The following is a 23,774-nucleotide window of genomic DNA, read 5'->3' on the forward strand; positions in this document are numbered from 1 at the left end:
CGTTTACATTAACATGTAAACCCTATGGAAACCGCAAACCGCTGTGCACATGCTGCGGGAAAAACCGCGCAGAAACGCAGCGGTTTAAAACCCGCAGCATGTCTCTTCTTTGTGCAGAATCGCTGCGATTCTGCACCCATAGAAATGCATTGAACCGCTTACTTCCCGCATGGGGCTGTGCCCACGTTGCGGGAAGTAAGCGGTTAATATGCGGGTGGTACCCGGGGTGGAGGAGAGGAGACTCTCCTCCAGGCCCTGGGAACCATATTTGGGGTAAAAAAAAGAATAAAAATAAAAAATGATGCTATACTCGCCTCTCAGCGCTGCACGCGGCCGGCCAGTCAGAGTTGCTGTGCGAGCAGGACCTGTGGTGACCTCGCGGTCACATGACCGTGATGACGCCGCGGTCACATGACCGTGACGTCACGAAGGGTCCTTCTCGGCACAGCATCTTTGGAACCGGACCGCCACGTGCAGCGCCGAGGAGATCGGGACGTCAGAGGGGGAGTATAACCAATTTTTATTATTTTTATCATTACTATTGATGCTGCATATTGCTGCATATGCAGCATCAATAGTATAGGAGTAATCCCGCAGCGGAAACCGCGGAACAAACCGCGATAAATCTGCAGGGATAACCGCAGCGGTTTTGCCCTGCAGATTTATCAATTCCACTGCGGGATAAACCCGCAGAGCACACCGCAAAGTGTGAACATGGCCTTAGATCAAGGTCATAGAAGCCTCTACAGAAGAGTCTGATGCTTTGTTCTTGGCCATTCTTTCATGTTTTTTTGCTGTTTTGGGTCACTATCCTGTTGGAGGACTCATGACCTGTGACTGAGACCAAGCTTTCTGACACTCGGCAGCACATCTCGCTCCAGAATGTCTTGATAGTTTAGAGATTTCAGTGTATCCACAGATCCAAGACCCTCCTGTGCCAGATGCCGTAAAGCAGACCCAGGACATAACCAAGCCTCCTCCATGTTTCACAGGAGGTACAATGTTCTTGTCTTTGCTCCATTTTTGCATTTGTGAACATATAGCTGATGTAATTTTCCAAAATGCTGCAGACCCTAAACTTCTCAATAATCTGTGCTCCTGTATTAACAGGAACATCGAGGTGTTAGCAGACGTCTTATAGCCTTTACCTGTATCATGTTTGTCTATGACTTTCTCTCTGATCTCCTGACACATCTCTCTCTTGAGCTTTCTTTGCTCCATATTCTGTGTAGTACGCCATGATTCCAAACAGCACAATGACTACTTTTCACCCTGTAAATAAGCGACTAACTAATTACAAGTTTGTAGACCCCTGTGATGCTAATTAAAAGACAGCCCTTAGTTTCACACGTCCCAATGGTCAAATTATTTTCATTTTTTTTCTAGGGGTGCCATCATTTATGTCCAGGACATTTTCATTTTCATTTTTTTTTTTACTGTTGAATAGAAATTAAGAAAGCAAACTCTGATTTCAAGTTACTGTACTCTTTATTGTGCGTTTTTCTTCCTTTATCACAAGGTAAAATACATTTTTTTTTTACAATTTTATCCGCATGTTTATGTAAATCAACCCCTTTTGCCAATTAAAAAATAAATAAAAAATGATAGATGTATAAAAAAAATAATATTTTTGGTATTATCATATCCAAAAAAAAGTCTGGTTTGTCAAAAAGAAAAAAATATTTAAGCCATATGTTAAAAACATTGCAAAAAGAAAAAAATATATATTATTGAAACACCAGAAATGTTGCAATTCAATAAAAAAAAAATCAAAACATCATCTGTATGCCAAAAATGGTACCATCAAAAAGTACAGCCCGGTACACAAAAGACGAGCCCTCACAAGGGTTAACCAATGGAAAAATAAATTTTAAAAAGTTTTTACAGGTTTTATATAATAGCGATTTTTTTTTTTTTTTTTTTAAACAATTTTCTATATTCGTATAAATACAAACACGTTTGGCGTCGCCGTCACGTTACGGTCCTGCAGAATCGTGTCATCGGGTCACTTTTACCGTACAATCGACTCCATGACAACAACCCCCCCCCCCAAAAAAAAAAAAACTATGGCGGAATCACATTTTTTTATTTCATGATTTTCAATTTCCCCCCCCCCCCATTTTTCAGTACAGTATACAATAAATATCTGCCAAAAAAAAAAACAACCTAAAACGGGTCTTTATAGCGATCAATAAAAAATAATGAAGGGTTTTGGAAGAAAGGGTGAAAAAAAAAAAAAAAAAATTAAAGAGCAAAAAAAAAAAAATGAGATAAATGGTTGGGTCATGGAGGGGCTAATAAAGGTTTCCTAAGCACAGCGGTGGAGCTCCTGGCCTGGATTCCACGCCGCGGGGTGACAGTGGGGGACCCTTCTTGGGACACTAGTGGGGGGATATGAGCAGTCACGTGGTTTGAGGGGAACAACACAAACAGCCCCAAGTCTGCCGACCACGTGACGTCCTGCCCCAGCCCCGTTATCTCCTGGTTCTAGTCTCTTCCGCTCAGCAGGGCGGAGTAGTCGCCGGCCGATCCGCAGGCTGCAGTGTGAGGTGCAGGGAGCGCTCGGTGCTCGGCTGTTGCTGCCTGCTCCGTTGTGTGGCGGGCTCCTGGCTGCTGCACGCCGCCGCTGGTGCTCCCGTGCCCTGCGTGTGTTGTGTCCGCGTCCTGACCGGCTCATCCCTTCCGCCTGCAGACATGGCCGAGGCCTCCGAGAAGCTGTACCGGGCCGAGTACGCCAAGAGCGGCCGGGCCTCGTGCAAGAAATGCGGGGATAACATCGTCAAGGAGTCGCTGCGCCTCGCCATCATGGTGCAGGTAATCATGCGGCGGCGGCGGCGGGGCTCCGTGCAGAGCCGTGTGCCCGGGTCACGGGGGGACACTTCCGGTATAAAGTACCCTCCTGCGACTATTACATGAAAAACACTGCCATCTGAAATGTCGCAGCATCAACATGCACTTAAAGGGGTGTTCCAGGTGTAATAAGCTGTAGGCTCCTGCCCTTAAAGGGGCGTTCTACATGTAAAATTATTCCTGTGCATGTATTCCTATGCAATAAATCCCTGAAGCTGGTGTGAAACTATTCCACTGCACTTAAAGGGGCGTTCTACTTGCAAAACTATTCCCGGTCACTTAGAGGGGTGCTTCCGGAGCAATAAGCTGCTTTCCTGTGCATTTAACCCCCCCCCCCCCCCCCCCCGAGCGTTTTTTCGGTTTTGCGTTCTCGTTTTTCGCTCCCCTCCTTCCCAGAGTCACAACTTTTTTATTTTTCCGTCAATACGGCCATGTGAGGGCTTGTTTTTTTGCGGGACGAGTTGGACTTTTGAGCAACACCATTGGTTTTACCATGTCGTGTACTAGGAAATGGGAGAAAAATTCCAAGTGCGGTGAAATTGCAAAATAAAGTGCAATCCCACACTGGTTTTTTGGGTTTTTGTTTGCTAGGTTCACTAAATGCTAAAACTGACCTGATATTATGGTTCTCCAGGTCATTACGAGTTCATAGACACCAAACATGTCTAGGTTATTTTTTATCTAAGTGGTGAAAAAAAATTCCAAACTTTGTTAAAAGAATAAATAAATTGCGCCATTTTCCGATACCCGTAGCGTCTCCATTTTAGGGTGAGGGCTTATTTTTTTTGAGCGCTGAGCTGAAGTTTTTAATAATACCATTTCTGTGCAAATACGTTCTTTTGATCACCTATTACATTTTAATGCAAGGTTGCGGCGACCCAAAAACCGTAATTTTGACTTTTTCTCGCTGTGCCGTTTATAGATCAGGTTAATCCTTATTTTTTTTATTTTATTGATCAGGCGATTCTGAACACGGCGATACCAAATATGTGTATGTTTGACTTTTATGTTTTATTTTGAAAGGGTGTGATTTAATATCTCTCTCCCTCTCCCTCTCCCCAACTTTATCGGCTCTGCTACATACAGGCAATGATCAGATCGCCTCTATATAGCAGATTTACTGACTTGCTATGAGCACCGACCACTGGGTGGCGCTCACAGCAAGCAGACACTGACAACCATAGAGGACTCGGGTTGTCATGCTAACACATCAGTGACACCCTGATCACGTGAGTCACCCACCGGTGTGCTTATTTCCAGCCCGATGGCCAGAAGTGCGATTTAAATATTATTATTTTTAGTATTAATAAAAATATTTATTATTTTTATAGCGCCAACATATTCCGCAGCGCTTTTCCTTATAGAGGGTTTTGTATAGACATTACAGCATAACAATAAACACAGATGAAAACAGATACCAGGAGGAGTGAGGGCCCTGCTGCTCGCAAGCTTACAAACTATGAGGAAAAGGGGGGACACAAGAGGTGGATGGTAACAATTGCTTTAGTTATTCGGACCAGCCATAGTGTAAGGCTCGGGTGTTCATGTAAAGCTGCATGAACCAGTTATCAGCCTAAGTATGTAGCAGTACAGACACAGAGGCTATTAACTGCATAAAGTGTATGAGAACATGATGAGAGGAACCTGATCATTAGTCATTCTGATTATTGAGGATGCTAACCTGAGGTCATTAGCGGAGCGGAGGGCACGGGTAGGGTGGTAGACTGAGACCAGAGAGGAGATGTAGGGTGGTGCTGAGCCATGGAGTGCTTTGTGGATGAGGGTAGTAGTTTTGTACTGGATTCTGGAGTGGATGGGTAGCCAGTGTAATGACTGGCACAGGGTAGAGGCATCGGTGTAACGGTTGGTGAGGAATATGATCCTGGCTGCAGCATTCAGGACAGATTGGAGCGGGGAGAGTTTGGTAAGAGGGAGGCCGATTAGTAGAGAGTTACAATAGTCCAGACGAGAATGAATAAGTGAAACAGTAAGAGTTTTTGCAGAGTCGAAAGTAAGAAAAGGGCGAATTTTAGAAATGTTTTTGAGGTGCAGATAAGAAGAGCGAGCCAGTGATCGGATGTGGGGGGTGAATGAGAGCTTGGAAACATTAAATGCTCCTGCCAGAGTTTGACAGCGGCATTTCGCTGGTTAATAGCCATGGGTAGATTGCGATTCTACCCGCGGCTATTGCAGGCACATGTTTGATGTTCAAAACAGCTGACGTGTCCCGGGAAAGATGTGGGGAGGGATCCCGACATCGGTGTACTATTACGCCTGATGTCGGTAAGGGGTTAAAGGGGGTACTCCCAGTGTTGAGAAAAAATAAACAAACTTAATCGATCTCATGCCCGGTTTCTATGATGCCGCCCAGGTGTCTATTTTGTAACTAGAATGCAGATTTCAGACTTCCTGGATCTTCCCCTTTAAATATAAGTTTCTGCATTACAGGATCAGTTACATTCCTGTCTTCGTTCCACGGGGTGCACAGATTTTTGCTATGTCTCAGGTAGTGGCAGCAGTCAGGAAGTGCAGGGACGTGGGTGTACGTGGGCTGCTTCCTCCATGCCCCCCGACACTTCCTGCCTGACTTGCATACAACTTCTGCAGCTTTCTCGCGGTTGCCGCATCAGTCGCCAGGCCGTATGTGAACGCCGTGCTGTCAGGTGTCCCCTAGAGTACGGTGCTCCGCCAACGCCGGGGTAATGGTGCTCATCTTATTGCCTTAGGATTACAGGGTGGGCACACTCCACACATCGGCGTCTGGGAGCCGGATCAGAAAATGGGCATATGGGCTTAAAGGGGTCGTCTATCATTGGGGACAATATTATGGTTTTCTTTCCATAAATGCATTTGGGACTGCACAATCCTATTTACAGTGGGGTTCTATGAAAATAGTTACTTTTGTCTTTCTCATTCTAATGCTGGCAGCTTTAATGAGTTTTCTGAGAATCTGTCAGTGAGCTCATTCTGACATGACAGATTGCAAAGACCCCCAGACCTATTAGACAGCAGTCAGCCAAAGTGGTCATTGGCGAACCTCCTTCTCCCGCCGTATGTCGGACCATTCGGCTGAGCTCCTGTCTTCTGAGATGACTGCTGCTCGACTCTTGGCATCGATTTATGTCCTCGAAGAGAAAATGATCGACCACTGGAATTCACCAATCCCAATGGGGAGATACGAGAGGCCCCGCACATATTATACTGTCAGCTGATGCCACCATTATCGGGGGGTGGCAGGCGTTTATCTGCTGTCGACGGAGACCTTAAAGGGTTATTCCCCAAATCATACCTGTCTCAGTTTTCTGTATATACAGAACTAATCACCTGTGCAAATACTATTGGATTTCTGCACTGATTTGCTACTTTCATATTAAAGCACCTGACAGCCGGGTTGTAGCACAGCTCAGCTGCGCTATGCCGGAGATCTGATTGATAGCTGCTGCACCTAATGACCCTGTGTAACAAAGCATTTGACAACCGGGTTGTAGCACAGCTCAGCTACGCTGTGCCAGAGATGTGATTGATAGCTGCTGCACCTAATTACCCTGTGTAATAAAGCATATGACAACCGGGTTGTAGCACAGCTCAGCTACGCTGTGCCGGAGATCTGATTGATAGCTGCTGCACCTAATGACCCTGTGTAATAAAGCATCTGACAACCGGGTTGTAGCTCAGCTACGCTATGCCGGAGATCTGATTGATAGCTGCTGTACCTAATGACCCTGTGTAATAAAGCATCTGACAACCAGGTTGCAGCACAGCTCAAGCTACACTATGCCGAAGATCTGATTGATATCAACTGCACCTAATGACCCTGTGTAATAAAGCATCTGACAACCGGGTTGCAGCACAGCTCAGCTACACTATGCTGGAGATCTGATTGATATCAGCTGTACCTAGTGACCCTGTGTAATAAAGCCTCCCCCGGAGCGCTCTCACTGCATCCTTGTAGCAGCACAGCTCAGCCGTTCTATGCTCTGCTCTGCATGCCATGGAGAGCCTGTTCCTCATGAGCCACCAATGAATATTGGCCAAATAATGGGTCACCGTCACTACATTCAAAACTGTCAATGGTCACCTGGTCCAAAGAAATAAGACTTGGCTATGTTGAGATCTGAGTGTCAGGGAGAGCAGAGCGAGGGGCCTGCAGCATTGAGGAGCAGCTGGGTGCTGCTGGAAAATGTAGGTTTAGCAGATAAGAGTAGGAGAACCCACTCAGCTCTGTGATACCGTATGTGCAGAAGAAAAGCAGATGGGGGGGGGGGAACCTCGTGCTTTGCAAATAAAAAATATATTTCCATTGTCGGTATAACTTTCATTCTCTTTGACTTCCTCAGCTGATTTATGACCACATCAAAGCTGAATGTGCGAGGAAACCGTCTGTAAATGGCAAACGGTGCAAATTTGTAATAAAAATCAACAGAAAAAATTTTTGTTTTTCCCCAAATCACTGCATGTAGTAATAATAATAATAAAAAAATCCTGTCCCACAAATGTTGGAACCCCTTTAACCCCTTCATGACCCAGCCTATTTTGGCCTTAATGACCTTGCCGTTTTTTGCAATTCTGACCAGTGTCCCTTTATGAGGTAATAACTCAGGAACGCTTCAACGGATCCTTGCGGTTCTGAGATTGTTTTTTCGTGACCTATTGGGCTTCATGTTAGTGGTAAATTTAGGTCGATAATTTCTGAGTTTATTTGTGAAAAAAATGGAAATTTGGCGAAAATTTTCAAAATTTCGCAATTTTCACATTTTGAATTTTTATTCTGTTAAACCAGAGAGTTATGTGACACAAAATAGTTAATAAATAACGTTTCCCACATGTCTACTTTACATCAGCACAATTTTGGAAACACATTTTTTTTTTGCTAGGAAGTTATAAGGGTTAAAATTTGACCAGTGATTTCTCATTTTTACAACAAAATTTACAAAACCATTTTTTTTAGGGACCACCTCACATTTGAAGTCATTTTGAGGGTTCTATATGGCTGAAAATACCCAAAAGTGACACCATTCTAAAAACTGCACCCCTCAAGGTGCTCAAAACCACATTCAAGAAGTTTATTAACCCTTCAGGTGTTTCACAGCAGCAGAAGCAACATGGAAGGAAAAAATGAACATTTAACTTTTTAGTCACAAAAATGATCTTTTAGCAACAATTTTTTTATTTTCCCAAGGGTAAAAGGAGAAACTGGACAACGGACGTTGTTGTCCAGTTTGTCCTGAGTATGCTGGTACCCCATATGTGGGGGTAAACCACTGTTTGGGCACACGTCGGGGCTCGGAAGGGAGGGAGCACCATTTGACTTTTTGAACGCAAGATTGGCTGGAATCAATGGTGGCGCCACGTTGCGTTTGGAGACCCCTGATGTGCCTAAACAGTGGAAACCCCTAAATTCTAACTCCAACACTAACCCCATCACACCCCTAACCCTAACCCCAACACACCCCTAACCCCAACACACCCCTAACCCTAACCCCAACACACCCCTAACCCCAACACACCCCTAACCCCAACACACCCCTAACCCCAACACACCCCTAACCCCAACCCTAACCACAACTTTAACCCCAACACACCCCTAACCTTAACCATAACCCTAACCACAAGCCTATTCTTAATCCTATTTCCAACCCTAGCCTTAATTCCAACCCTAACTCTAATTCCAACCCTAACCCTAAGGCTATGTGCCCACGTTGCGGATTCGTGTGAGATTTTTCCGCACCATTTTTGACAAATCCGCAGGTAAAAGGCACTGCGTTTTACCTGCGGATTTACCGCGGATTTCCAGTGTTTTTTATGCGGATTTCACCTGCGGATTCCTATTGAGGAACAGCTGGTAAAACGCTGCGAAATCCGCACAAAGAATTGACATGCTGCGGAAAATACAGCGCAGCATTTCCGCGTGGTATTTTCCGCACCATGGGCACAGCGGATTTGGTTTTCCATAGGTTTACATGGTACTGTAAACCTGATGGAACACTGCTATGAATCCACAGAGGCCAATCCGCTGCGGATCTGCAGCCAAATCCGCACCGTGTGCACATAGCCTAATTCTAACGCTAACCCTAGTTCTAACCCTAACCCTAGTTCTAACCCTAACCCTAGTTCTAACCCTAGTTCTAACCCTAACCCTAGTTCTAACCCTAACCCTAGTTCTAACCCTAACCCTAGTTCTAACCCTAACCCTAGTTCTAACCCTAACCCTAGTTCTAACCCTAACCCTAGTTCTAACCCTAACCCTAGTTCTAACCCTAACCCTAGTTCTAACCCTAACCCTAGTTCTAACCCAAGTGGGAAAAAAAAATATTTTCTTTATTTTATTATTGTCCCTACCTATGGGGGTGATAAAGGGGGGGGGGGGGTAATTTACTATTTTTTTTATTTTGATCACTGTGATACTGTGGTAAACTTGATCAAAATGTACATGGAACGCATCTGCCGGCCGGCGGGCGTACTGCGCATGCGCCCGCCATTTTGGAAGATGGCAGCACCCAGGGAGAAGACGGACCGACTTCAGGAGGCTCGGTAAGTATGAGGGGGTGGTGGGGGGGGTGGATCGGAGCACGGGGGGGGGGGTCGGAGGACCGGGGGAGCGGACAGGAGCACGGGGGAGCGGACAGGGGAACGGAGGGGGGTACCGGACAAAAACTGAGGACTGGGGAGGAGATCGGGGGCGGTGGGGGGGGCAGAACATGATTTCCAGCCATGGCAGATGCTATTGCAGCATCGGCCATGGCTGGATTGCAATATTTCACCATTTTCATAGGTGAAATATTGCAAATTGCTCTGATTGGCTGTTGCACTTTCAACAGCCAATCAGAGCGATCGTAGCCACGTGGGGGCAAAGCCACCCCCCCTGGGCTGAAGTACAACTCCCCCTGTCTCTGCAGATCGGGTGAAATAGGAGTTAACCCTTTCACCCGATCTGCAGCGACGCGATCATTCCATGACACCACATAGGCGTCATGGGTCGGATTGGCACGGGTTTTCATGACGCCTACGTGGCGTCATGGGTCGGGAAGGGGTTAAAGAGGATAGTTCCAGGCGTGATAGTACACAGCACATCGCCATCTGAGCACTTTACGGACGTGGATGTGTAAACTTATGCATCGGCATCTAGAGACTGGATCAGAAATTGCAGTGGTGCTCGGCTGCGGGGCTGTGTGATAGCCAATGTTTGTTTTTCCCCTACAGTCCCCCATGTTTGATGGGAAGGTCCCACACTGGCACCACTATTCCTGCTTCTGGAAACGGGCGCGAGTCCTGTCTAACGGGGATATCGATGGGTTCACAGAGCTGCGCTGGGAGGACCAGGAGAAGATCAAGAAGGCGATCGAAAGCGGAGGAATGTCCGCCGGTAAGGAGGGGGGAGATCTGTGAAACAAAGACCCTTGGAACCTTTCATTTTACTCTTAGAATTTGTGCTGCCTTTTTAACTTTTTGTTTTGTTTGTTTGTTTTTTTTCGGACTATGAGTTCTGGTTTTGATGCCATTTGCTTAAAAATTCAAGTGCAATAATATGGTGGGGCTCTTTTTTTTTTTTTTTCCTCTATAGCATTCATTGTATGGTACAAAAATGGACCTGAAAGATGTTTCTTCAGTCTATCATGATGATACCAGACTTGTAAAAAATTATTTTTGCTGTTATTTCAATCACTAAAAAAAAAAAAATCTGAACTTTGCTAAAAAATAAAGTTTTGTGACACACTATTTTTTTTTTTTTTTTTCCTTCCGTTTTTTTTCTTGTTTTGTTTGCCCAGCTATAGTTCTTATTGATACCATTTGGTTTACAACATACGTTTTTACCTCCTTTATTTTTTTTTATTTCCTGGAGGTGAAGGGAAAGGCGGTAAAGCAAGTATGACCCTGAATGATTTTGCAGCTGAATATGCGAAGTCCAACCGAAGCACCTGCAAAGGTTGTGAGGAAAAGATAGAGAAGGTAACAATGTAGAATGGACTGTGCAAAAAAAAACTAATCTTTTATTATATATTTGTGTCTTTAATCCATTTTCATAATATATGGCTCCAAATCCATTGTATTCATGAAAGAAGGTTCTTGCTGCTTCCACCACTAGGAGGAGCTCACTGCATACAGATTTATACAGCCACCCCTAGGGAGAGTTCACTACATAGATTTATACAGCCACCACTAGGGAGAGTTCACTACATAGATCTATATGGCCACCACTAGGGGGAGCTCGCTACATACAGATTTATACAGCCACCACTAGAGGGAGATCACTGCATACAGATTTATACAGCCACCACTAGAGGGAGCTCACTACATACAGATTTATACAGCCACCACTAGAGGGAGATCACTGCATACAGATTTATACAGCCACCACTAGGGGGAGTTCACTACATACAGATTTATACAGCCACCACTAGGGGGAGCTCACTGCATACAGATTTATATGGCCACCACTAGGGGGAGCTCACTGCATACAGATTTACACAGCCACCACTAGAGGGAGCTCACTGCATACAGATTTATACAGCCACCCCTAGAGGGAGCTCACTACATACAGAATTATACAGTCACCACTAGGGGGAGCTCACTACATACAGATTTATACAGCCACCACTAGGGGAGCTCACTACATACAGATTTATACAGCCACCACTAGGGGAGCTCACTACATACAGATTTATACAGCCACCACTAGGGGGAGCTCACTACATACAGATTTATACAGTCACCACTAGGAGGAGCTCACTACATACACATTTATACAGCCACCACTAGAGGGAGCTCACTACGTACAGATTTATACAGCCACCACTAGGGGAGCTCACTACATACAGATTTATACAGCCACCACTAGGGGAGCTCACTACATACAGATTTATACGGCCACCACTAGAGGGAGCTCACTACATACAGATTTATACAGCCGCCACTAGAGGGAGCTCACTACATACAGATTTACACAGCCACCACTAGAGGGCGCTCGCTGCATACAGATTTACACAGCCACCACTAGGGGGAGCTCACTACATACAGATTTATACAGCCACCACTAGAGGGAGCTCACTACATACAGATTTATGCAGACACCACTAGGGGGAGCTCACTACATACAGATTTATGCAGACACTACTAGGAGGAGCTCGCATACAGATTTACACAGCCACCACTAGAGGGAGCTCCCTGCATACAGATTTACACAGCCACCCCTAGAGGGAGCTCGCTGCATACAGATTTATACAGCCACCCCTAGAGGGAGCTCGCTGCATACAGATTTATACAGCCACCCCTAGAGGGAGCTCGCTGCATACAGATTTATACAGCCACCCCTAGAGGGAGCTCGCTGCATACAGATTTATACAGCCAACACTAGAGGGAGCTCACTACATACAGGTTTATATAGATCTCATTAAATAATAGCATTGCATTCAGTGAGCTCCCTGAAATGCTGATTTCAGTCATACAGACTTTTATTTGCAAATCCATATTGGAAAAATAGCCGTTTTGGCTCCAGGCTTGTTTTCTGGGCAAAGATTAGTAGAACATGCAACCTAGGAATGATCCTATTCACTGTAAACAAGCATAGATTGTACTAAAGGGCATAGTGTGGGAAAGCGTATTATAAAGTTGCAGAAGTTTTCACTTTACCAGAGTTCCATCCTGTGTGTGACTGTAAAGCAGCTGGCTGCAGCAGGAGCCCCCCGCCACTCCACTATACCCGGGGTCCAGGGTGGTTTAACGTCATACATGGGCTGTGCTGTTCAGGGTTTCATGAGGCTGCTCTACACGATTCACTCACTGACCGGTGTCTGTTTCCTCTTCAGGGTCAGGTCAGATTATCTAAAAAGAGTGTGGATGTGGAACGGCCTCAGCTGGGCATGATCGACCGCTGGTATCACCCGGATTGTTTTGTGAGCCGCAGGGAGGAACTTGGGTTCCTCGCCATGTACAGCGCCAGCCAGATGATGGGCTTCAGCATCCTCAGTGCAGAAGACAAGGAGGCTCTGAAAGCCAAACTCCCGGCAGTGAAGAGCGAGAGCGGGTATGTGTGTAACCCCCAGACCAGAGCTACATAGTGAGTGCAGCTCTGGGGTATAATACAGGATGTAACTCAGGATCAGTAATGTAATGTATGTACACAGTGACTGCACCAGCAGAATAGTGAGTGCAGCTCTGGAGTATAATACAGGATGTAACTCAGGATCAGTAATGTAATGTATGTACACAGTGACTGCACCAGCAGAATAGTGAGTGCAGCTCTGGAGTATAATACAGGATGTAACTCAGGATCAGTAATCTAATGTATGTACACAGTGATTGCACCAGCAAAATAGTGAGTGCAGCTCTGGAGTATAATACAGGATGTAACTCAGGATCAGTAATGTAATGTATGTACGCAGTGACTGCACCAGCAGAATAGTGAGCGCAGCTCTGGGGTATAATACAGGATGTAACTCAGGATCAGTAATGTAATGTATGTACACAGTGACTGCACCAGTAGAAGAGTGAGTGCAGCTCTGGAGTATAATACAGGATGTAACTCAGGATATGTAATGTATGTACACAGTGACTGCACCAGCAGAATAGGGAGTGCAGCTCTGGGGTATAATACAGGATGTAACTCAGGATCAGTAATGTAATGTATGTACACAGTGACTGCACCAGCAGAATAGTGAGTGCAGCTCTGGGGTATAATACAGGATGTAACTCAGGATCAGTAATGTAATGTATGTACACAGTGACTGCACCAGCAGAATAGTGAGTGCAGCTCTGGAGTATAATACAGGAGGTAACTCAGGATCAGTAATGTAATGTATGTACACAGTGACTGCACCAACAGAATAGTGAGTGCAGCTCTGGGGTATAATACTGGATGTAACTCAGGATCAGTAATGTATGTATACAGTGACTGCACCAGCAGAATAGTGAGTGCTGCTCTGCAGTATAGTATCAGTACAGGAATTGTTTTGTGTTAAAAAAGCGGTAATTGTTGTAATCTAACTTAAAAAAATAAGTGAGTGGCATTGATGAGTCTGGAGCGCAGGCTGACCTCCTCGTGGGCACAGTAATGGCTGCTGTTATCATTGTTATCTCTGAAATAATCCAGTCATTTTATTTTAATCTTTTATTTTTTAGACTTAATAACGTCACATGTAGAATGTGAATGAGAGCTGCAGCGGTGTTTGCTGCCTGTACACACTACACACCTGGATATAGAAACTGTGATATTACTGAGGTAGATGATAGAAGAACCTTATAAAGGGATTGTGCAGATTTTGGATACTGATGATGTATCCTACATTGGCGGGGGTCCGACTCTCAGCACTGCCCCCAGTTATTCGGTGGAGGTGCCGGCTGTCGGTGTTGATGGCGTATCCCATGGACAGGTCGTTATTATCAGATGCCCGGACAACCCCTTTATGAGTAGTTCTGATACAAGCCGGAGAGCCCCTTTAATGGCTCTTATCAGTGTAGAGGAGCAATGGAGGCCCGCTGGGGACGTTTGCTGGGGGTGACCGCCCCGTCCCTGCACAGGAAGACTTTCTTGAAGGTCTTCCTGAAGGATTTGAGCTTGTAGACGTACATGACGGGGTTGAGGGCAGAGTTGGCGTGGGTGAGGATGATGCCTATGTCCAGGACGTCGGGGGGGATGTAGCACTCCGGGCAGAGCAGGCTGACGCCGTTCATCACGTGCAGAGGAGCCCAGCAGAGCATGAAGAAGAAGATGATGGTGAAGAGGGACGTGGCCGTCTTAAACTCCTTTATCCCCGCGCCTTGTTTGCCCGCATTGCCCTGTTGCATGCCCGCCACGGTGCCGTGCAGCTGCTTCCTTACCGCAGAATAAATCTGGGTGTAGATGACGAGCATAATGATTACCGGCAAGTAGAAGAAGACTAAAGAAAAGAAATACACCAGGTAAGTCATGTCGATGACGTGGACGAAGACGCAGTACCCGTGCAGCGGCCGGGGCTTGTGCCACCCCATCAGGGGCATCAGCCCGCTGAGGAATGCAACGATCCAGGCGGTGACGATGAGGATGAACGTGTTGCTGGGGGTCATTATGCTCCTGTACCTCAGGGGGTTGAGGATTGCGATGTACCGGTCCACGGAGATGGCGAGGAGGCTGAAGGTGGAGCTCATGGTCAGCATGATCAGGACGGAGAGCATGAGCAGGCAGAGCTCCAGGTTGTATCGGGGGATGCCGATGGACGTCAGGACGGCACACGGGATGGCAAACGCCCCGACGCACACGTCCGCCACCGACAGGGACACCAGTAAGTAGTTGGTCACCGTCCACAGCTTCCGGTCTTGCATGACAGCGACGCACACCAGGATGTTGCCTAAGGCTGCGGTGAAGGCGATCACGACCTCGGCCGCCGTGTAAGGGACGTTCAGTGTAAATATGAAGTCGCTGACGTTCATCGTGCGATTATTCTGGAGACGAAAGGATGGCGTTAGATGATGATGATGGACAGATAAAGGCACATTCCGATGCCCCCCACGATGCACGGGCCGCCGGGGGTCTCCTGATCCGAGCTCTGCAGCCTTGGAGACCCGCGTCCAGTCCGTGCATCAGTCAGTAGTCAAACCTTCTAGCAAAATGTGTGAAAACATCCTTATAGGAGCATGCTGAGAGTTGTAGTGCTGCACAGTGCTGACCTGCACTACAGGTCCTTCTCAAAAAATTAGCATATAGTGTTAAATTTCATTATTTACCATAATGTAATGATTACAATTAAACTTTCATATATTATAGATTCATTATCCACCAACTGAAATTTGTCAGGTCTTTTATTGTTTTAATACTGATGATTTTGGCCTACAACTCCTGATAACCCTAAAAACCTGTCTCAATAAATTAGCATATTTCACCCGTCCAATCAAATAAAAGTGTTTTTTAATAACAAACAAAAAAACCATCAAATAATAATGTTCAGTTATGCACTCAATACTTGGTCGGGAATCCTTTGGCAGAAATGACTGCTTCAATGCGGCGTGGCATGGAGGCAATCAGCCTGTGACACTGCTGAGATGTTATGGAGGCCCAGGATGCTTCAATAGCGGCCTTAAGCTCATCCAGAGTGTTGGGTCTTGCGTCTCTCAACTTTCTCTTCACAATATCCCACAGATTCTCTATGGGGTTCAGGTCAGGAGAGTTGGCAGGCCAATGGAGCACAGTAATACCATGGTCAGTAAACCATTTACCAGTGGTTTTGGCACTGTGAGCAGGTGCCAGGTCGTGCTGAAAAATGAAATCTTCATCTCCATAAAGCATTTCAGCCGATGGAAGCATGAAGTGCTCCAAAATCTCCTGATAGCTAGCTGCATTGTCCCTGCCCTTGATGAAACACAGTGGACCAACACCAGCAGCTGACATGGCACCCCACACCATCACTGACTGCGGGTACTTGACACTGGACTTCAGGCATTTTGGCATTTCCTTCTCCCCAGTCTTCCTCCAGACTCTGGCACCCTGATTTCCGAATGACATGCAAAATTTACTTTCATCAGAAAAAAGTACTTGGGACCACTTAGCAACAGTCCAGTGCTGCTTCTCTGTAGCCCAGGTCAGGCGCTTCTGCCGCTGTTTATGGTTCAAAAGTGGCTTTACCTGGGGAATGCGGCACCTGTAGCCCATTTCCTGCACACGCCTGTGCACGGTGGCTCTGGATGTTTCCACACCAGACTCAGTCCACTGCTTCCTCAGGTTCCCCAAGGTCTGGAATCGGTCCTTCTCCACAATCTTCCTCAGGGTCCGGTCACCTCTTCTCGTTGTACAGCGTTTTCTGCCACATTGTTTCCTTCCAACAGACTTACCATTGAGGTGCCTTGATACAGCACTCTGGGAACAGCCTATTTGTTGAGAAATTTCTTTCTGGGTCTTACCCTCTTGCTTGAGGGTGTCAATGATGGCCTTCTTGACATCTGTCAGGTCGCTAGTCTTACCCATGATGGGGGTTTTGAGTAATGAACCAGGCAGGGAGTTTTTAAAAGCCTCAGGTATCTTTTGCATGTGTTTAGAGTTAATTAGTTGATTCAGAAGATTAGGGTAATAGGTCGTTTAGAGAACCTTTTCTTGATATGCTAATTTATTGAGACAGGTTTTTTGGGTTATCAGGAGTTGTAGGCCAAAATCATCAGTATTAAAACAATAAAAGACCTGACAAATTTCAGTTGGTGGATAATGAATCTATAATATATGAAAGTTTAATTGTAATCATTACATTATGGTAAATAATGAAATGTAACACTATATGCTAATTTTTTGAGGACCTGTAGTGTTAGCAGAGCCTCACAATGGGGGTCATGCACGCACCCATATGTCCATATTACTCACGGACCTTCTTTATGTACGCAGCCGTATTCTCCCCTGGGAGGCGCTAATTGGGGCATGCGATACGGTCCCGCACTGCCCACCATAGTGCCACCAATGACGGGGCCTACACTGCCCACCATAGTGTCACCAACGACAGGGCCTACACTGCCCACCATAGTGCCACCAATGCCGGGGCCTACACTGCCCACCATAGTGCCACCAATGCCGGGGGCTACACTGCCCACCATAGTGCCACCAATGACGGGGCCTACGCTGCCCACCATAGTGCCAGTGCCATCAACGACAGGGCCTACACTGCCCACCACCATAGTGCCACCTATGTCGGGGCCTACGCTGTCCACCATAGTGCCACCAATGACGGGGGCTACACTGCCCACCATAGTGCCAGTGCCATCAACGACGGGGCCTACACTGCCCACCATAGTGCCAGTGCCACCAACGCCGGGGGCTACGCTGCCCACCACAGTGCCACCAACGCCGGGGGCTACGCTGCCCACCACAGTGCCACCAACGCCGGGGGCTACGCTGCCCACCACAGTGCCACCAACGCCGGGGGCTACACTGGATGATGTGACCTATGTAGGAGCAACATACTGAAATCTTGCAGCCCATATGGTGCAGGCTCCATAAATCTGCAATGCATGCTCTTAAAGGTGTATTTCTTAAGGAGTAACATCTGTGCATAGGATAGGTGATAGCCTCTAGATTGGTGAGGTTGTATGTTTAAATGGAGCGGTGGTCGAGCTTGTGCACCTAGTGAAGAGACCGCACTGATCTACGAGTTATGGCTTATCCCCTGCACAGGTGACTACTTAGAAGAATACACGTTTAGTGAAACAATTGCATAGTATACGCATTGCATAGGCAGTAAATGCAGTGAATGCAGTAGATGCAACGTGTACAATGCATGCAGCCGGTAAATGCATCTGTATTTTTCGGAGTATTGGATGCGTCTTACTTGAACGGGAACCTGTCAACTTGGAAAATGCGATTCACGTGCACATATTGGGTTAATCTGCAGATAAATAGTTTGCAATGCTGCCCGACCACCGCAGTGATAATATTCTACCAGTAGCCACGTTAACGTTATTCCCATCCCGGAGCCGCCTGCATTCAGTCATTTGCATCTTTGCAAAGCAAGCTGTCAGTGTCGGGGCGGCAGTAATCGCTTCGTACTAGTCCCCGTGACTGAAAGCCGGCAGCTCCCTGGAGGATAGAAGTTTATTTTCTCCCAGAAGCTGGACTTTCAGATTGTATTGTAACAGTACAGATTAACCTCCTATCTGCAGGGAAATGGCGTTTTCAGAGGTAACAGGTTCCCATAAAGACTCACCCCAGGTTTTGACAGGAGTTAAAGGGGGGAAAACATATTTTTACTAATTAAAACATTCCTGACTGAGTAAAGTGAAGGGGTCGATATGAGTTGGGGTAGGATTGGAGGTAATAGCTCTATTGTTAATGTTTCTTTGGCAGCACAACCGTGCACTCGGGTCTGCTGCTGCGCGTTCTCGGGTCTCTGCTTGTGGACCCTCCATCAATAACCTTCTGATATCTCTCACTTATTATTTAAAGGATTATTCACCGCCCCCAAAAAATTATCCACAATCCATGGGATGGAGGACATCTTGCTCAAAGATGGAGGCTCTGGGACCTCCGTGATGGAGCTCGGCAGCCCCCGTCCTGCTGGCGCACGTGCTCGACCTCCGCTCCACTTATTCATTATGGATCTAGTGGAGAAAGCCGAGCCTTGTCCTCCAGATCGTAGAATTGCCGGGGATACCACGCTTTGGACCCCTAGTAATCGGCATGTTTCCCCTATCATAAGATAAAGGGACAACTTTGTGTTTTGTTTTTTTTTGGGGGGGGGGGGGGGGATAACCCTTTACAGTGTCGGCTTCCTACCCCCTAGATGTTCTCACTTTCCTGCCTGGAATGTGCTCACCTCGTCTATGGGCCGCACAGGACTTACAGGGCTGCTCCATGTCCGATGACGTCCAGGACTGCAGGTCGGATGGTTCCCGTGTCCGCCGGTCTCCTGTCCTCCTTTTTATCAGTGCGTCCCCTCCTGGCAGCAGATGCCTCTCTCCATCATTAGTGAAGGTGTCGATCATTGATTTGATTAATTAGCTCAGTAATTAGACGCTGAGGCTCTAATGTCCCCTCATGTCCCACTCCAGAGGATCCAGCTGGGTCCCTACTCGTGGTACACAGCAGTCACACCTCGTTAGGAAAGTGTCCTAATTATGGAGCACAGCGTCACACGAAACAAACCCCACAGTGGGCGCTCGCTGCACCGAGTCACGTTTCATCATCGATTTCATTAATGAGTCTTATACTCCGCTCCGAGAAAGAGGAATCGTCCCCAAATCATTACCTGGGATCATAGAAAAGCCTCTAACTCCAGGACGCTGGCTGATTGCAGCTCTGGAGTATAATACAGGAGGTAACTCAGGATCAGTAATGTATGTACGCAGTGACTGCACCAGCAGAATAGTGAGTGCAGCTCTGGGATATAATACAGGAGGTAACTCAGGATCAGTAATGTAATGTATGTACACAGTGACTGCACCAGCAGAATAGTGAGTGCAGCTCTGGGGTATAATACAGGATGTAACTCAGGATTAGTAATGTAATGTATGTACACAGTGACTGCACCAGCAGAATAGTGAGCGCAGCTCTGGGGTATAATACAGGAGGTAACTCAGGATCAGTAATGTATGTACACAGTGACTCCACCAGCAGAATAGTGAGTACAGCTCTGGGGTATAATACAGGATGTAACTCAGGATCAGTAATGTAATGTATGTACACAGTGACTGCACCAGCAGAATAGTGAGTGCAGCTCTGGAGTATAATACAGGAGGTAACTCAGGATCAGTAATGTAATGTATGTACACAGTGACTGCACCAGCAGAATAGTGAGTGCAGCTCTGGGGTATAATACAGGATGTAACTCAGGATCAGTAATGTAATGTATGTACACAGTGACTGCACCAGCAGAATAGTGAGTGCAGCTCTGGAGTATAATACAGGATGTAACTCAGGATTAGTAATGTAATGTATGTACACAGTGACTGCACCAGCAGAATAGTGAGTGCAGCTCTGGGGTATAATACAGGATGTAACTCAGGATCAGTAATGTATGTACACAGTGACTGCACCAGCAGAATAGTGAGTGCAGCTCTGGAGTATAATACAGGATGTAACTCAGGATCAGTAATGTAATGTATGTATACAGTGACTGCACCAGCAGAATAGTGAGTGCAGCTCTGGGGTATAATACAGGATGTAACTCAGGATCAGTAATGTAATGTATGTACACAGTGACTGCACCAGCAGAATAGTGAGTGCAGCTCTGGAGTATAATACAGGATGTAACTCAGGATCAGTAATGTATGTACACAGTGACTTTTTTTTTTTTGTTTTTCTCTCTCTCTCTCTCTCTCTCCCTCTCCCTCTCCCTCTCCCTCTCCCTCTCCCTCTCCCTCTCCCTCTCCCTCTCCCTCTCCCTCTCCCTCTCCCCTCTCCCTCTCCCTCTCCCTCTCCCTCTCCCTCTCTCTCTCTCCTCCCCCTCTCTCTCTCTGTGTGTGTCTCTCTCCCCCTCTCTCTCTCTGTGTGTGTCCCTCTCCCTCTCTCTCTCTCTCTCCCTCTCTCTCCCTCTCTCTCCCTCTCTCTCCCTCTCTCTCTCTCTCTCTCTCTCTCTCTCTCTCTCTCTCTCTCTCTCTCTCTCTCTCTCTCTCTCTCTCTCTCTCTCTCCCCCTCCCTCCCTCCCTCCCTCTCTCTCTCTCTCCCCCTCTCTCTCTCTGTGTGTGTCCCTCTCTCTCTCTCTCCCCCTCTCTCTCTCTCTGTGTGTGTCCCTCTCCCTCTCTCTCTCTCTCTCTCCCTCTCTCTCTCTCTCTCTCTCTCTCTCTCTCTCTCCCCCTCTCTCTCTCTCTCTCTCTCTCTCTCTCTCTCTCTCTCTCTCTCTCTCCCTCTCTCTCTCTCTCTCTCTCTCTCTCTCTCTCTCTCTCGTCCGTCCAGAAAATTTCGTATTTCACATTCCAAATCCCTACTGCGCACAAGCGATGACATGCGACCTATGTCATCACTCTGCCCACGCTGAAGAAATGGCGCTAAACGCATCATACGAAATGCGACTTTGGCGCCAAGATCGCGTACAGCATGGCCGACCCCGCACAGGGATCGGGTCGGGTTTCATGAGACGCCGACTTTGCCAAAGTCGGCGACTTATGAAAATGCACGACCCGTTTCGCTCAAACCTAGTGAGTGCAGCTCTGGGGTATAATACAGGATGTAACTCAGGATCAGTAATGTAATGTATGTACACAGTGACTGCACCAGCAGAATAGCGAGTGCAGCTCTGGGGTATAATACAGGATGTAACTCAGGATCAGTAATGTAATGTATGTACACAGTGACTGCACCAGCAGAATAGTGAGTGCAGCTCTGGGGTATAATACAGGATGTAACTCAGGATCAGTAATGTAATGTATGTACACAGTGACTGCACCAGCAGAATAGCGAGTGCAGCTCTGGGGTATAATACAGGATGTAACTCAGGATCAGTAATGTAATGTATGTACACAGTGACTGCACCAGCAGAATAGTGAGTGCAGCTCTGGAGTATAATACAGGATGTAACTCAGGATCAGTAATGTAATGTATGTACACAGTGACTGCACCAGCAGAGTAGTGAGTGCAGCTCTGGGGTATAATACAGGATGTAACTCAGGATCAGTAATGTAATGTATGTACACAGTGACTGCTCCAGCAGAATAGTGAGTGCAGCTCTGGGGTATAATACAGGATGTAACTCAGGATCAGTAATGTATGTACACAGTGACTGCACCAGCAGAATAGTGAGTGCAGCTCTGGGGTATAATACAGGATGTAACTCAGGATCAGTAATGTAATGTATGTACACAGTGACTGCTCCAGCAGAATAGTGAGTGCAGCTCTGGGGTATAATACAGGATGTAACTCAGGATCAGTAATGTATGTACACAGTGACTGCACCAGCAGAATAGTGAGTGCAGCTCTGGGGTATAATACAGGAGGTAACTCAGGATCAGTAATGTAATGTATGTACACAGTGACTGCACCAGCAGAATAGTGAGTGCAGCTCTGGAGTATAATACAGGATGTAACTCCGGATCAGTAATGTAATGTATGTACACAGTGACTGCACCAGCAGAATAGTGAGTGCAGCTCTGGGGTATAATACAGGATGTAACTCAGGATCAGTAATGTAATGTATGTACACAGTGACTGCACCAGCAGAATAGTGAGTGCAGCTCTGGGGTATAATACAGGATGTAACTCAGGATCAGTAATGTAATGTATGTACACAGTGACTGCACCAGCAGAATAGTGAGTGCAGCTCTGGAGTAAAATACAGGATGAGTGATGTAAACCATTGCTATATAGTATCTGTACCGTGGTCAGCGGCATCTGCAGATTTCGGACAGTGTGAGATGTAATTTCCCGGCTCGTTGACTGTTGATCTATCACATTGATTTAGGAAGAGGAAAGGAGATGAGATTGACGGATCTGCTGTTTCCAAAAAGAAATTGAAGAAGGAGAAAGAAAAGGAATCAAAGCTACAAAAATTACTGAAGGTGAGTTGGTGAGGTGCAGAACGTCTGATATCTATATTCCTGGGTTTTATCATTCGCTTGTTAGTTGGGTGATTGCTGACTGCAGACTCATTTCATGGGAGACAATGATCATTTTAAATGTTGTGTTTTACACTTGTTTTCTGTCTCCTCTCGGCACAGGAGCAGTCAGAGCTGGTGTGGAACATAAAGGATGAGCTGAAGAAGGTCTGCAGCACCAATGACCTGAAGGAGCTGCTGATCGCGAACAAACAGCAGGTCCCGTCTGGGGAGACGAATGTAAGTGCCGCGCACCAGGACACGACATGTTAAATCACAGCAAGCAGAGATCTTGTAAACTGCAGAAATAATCTGTCTCCTGGAATATGCTGCCGTATTGTTACGGAGTGAGTGTAAATCACGTTCATTTGTTTTCTCCCTTGTGATGCCTTAGATCATGGACCAGGTGGCAGATGGCATGGCGTTTGGTGCTTTGCTCCCTTGTGAGGAATGTGAAGGACAGTTTGTGTTCAAGACCGATGCTTATTATTGTACCGGAGACATCAGCTCCTGGACGAAATGTGTGGCCAAAACACAGACCCCAAACAGAAAGGACTGGGTGACACCGAAGGTAAGTGGCAGAACATGTCTATTATGTGTCTCCTGTAATCCAATCCTCACTATCATATGTAGAGGAGAAAAGTTACTGCCACCATGTACAAGAATATAACTACTATAATACTGCCCCTATGTACAAGAATATAACTACTATAATACTGCTCCTATGTACAAGAATATAACTACTATAATACTGCCCCCTATGTACAAGAATATAACTACTATAATACTGCCCCTATGTACAAGAATATAACTGCTATAATACTGCTCCTATGTACAAGAATATAACTACTATAATACTGCTCCTATGTACAAGAATATAACTACTATAATACTGCTCCTATGTATAAGATTATAACTACTATAATACTGCCCCCTATGTACAAGAATATAAC

The 23,774-nt window shown here is 46.3% G+C and overlaps 1 protein-coding gene and 1 pseudogene across 3 annotated transcripts in view; one reads left to right on the plus strand and one right to left on the minus strand.

Annotated features, from left to right (window-relative positions):
- The first annotated feature begins 2,466 nt into the window (after positions 1 to 2,466).
- PARP1 (poly(ADP-ribose) polymerase 1) overlaps positions 2,467 to 23,774 on the plus strand; it is a 34,390-nt gene continuing 13,082 nt past the window's right edge. Inside the window, exons 1-7 of one of the 3 annotated variants that reach the window (XM_077282153.1) lie at positions 2,467 to 2,814; positions 10,051 to 10,212; positions 10,687 to 10,797; positions 12,654 to 12,871; positions 22,689 to 22,785; positions 22,945 to 23,061; positions 23,216 to 23,392. In XM_077282153.1, the coding sequence (XP_077138268.1) occupies positions 2,695 to 2,814; positions 10,051 to 10,212; positions 10,687 to 10,797; positions 12,654 to 12,871; positions 22,689 to 22,785; positions 22,945 to 23,061; positions 23,216 to 23,392 (1,002 nt within the window). In that variant the 5' untranslated portion in view covers positions 2,467 to 2,694. Of the gene's footprint in view, positions 2,815 to 10,050; positions 10,214 to 10,686; positions 10,798 to 12,653; positions 12,872 to 22,688; positions 22,786 to 22,944; positions 23,062 to 23,215; positions 23,393 to 23,774 lie in introns of all 3 variants that reach the window. The other 2 variants (XM_077282151.1, XM_077282152.1) reach the window with 2 other exon arrangements.
- On the minus strand, positions 14,296 to 15,413 carry LOC143808909 (adenosine receptor A1 pseudogene; annotated as a pseudogene).

This window comes from Ranitomeya variabilis, chromosome 2, assembly GCF_051348905.1.
Source record: "Ranitomeya variabilis isolate aRanVar5 chromosome 2, aRanVar5.hap1, whole genome shotgun sequence".
In the NCBI taxonomy this organism is placed as follows: domain Eukaryota; kingdom Metazoa; phylum Chordata; class Amphibia; order Anura; family Dendrobatidae; genus Ranitomeya; species Ranitomeya variabilis.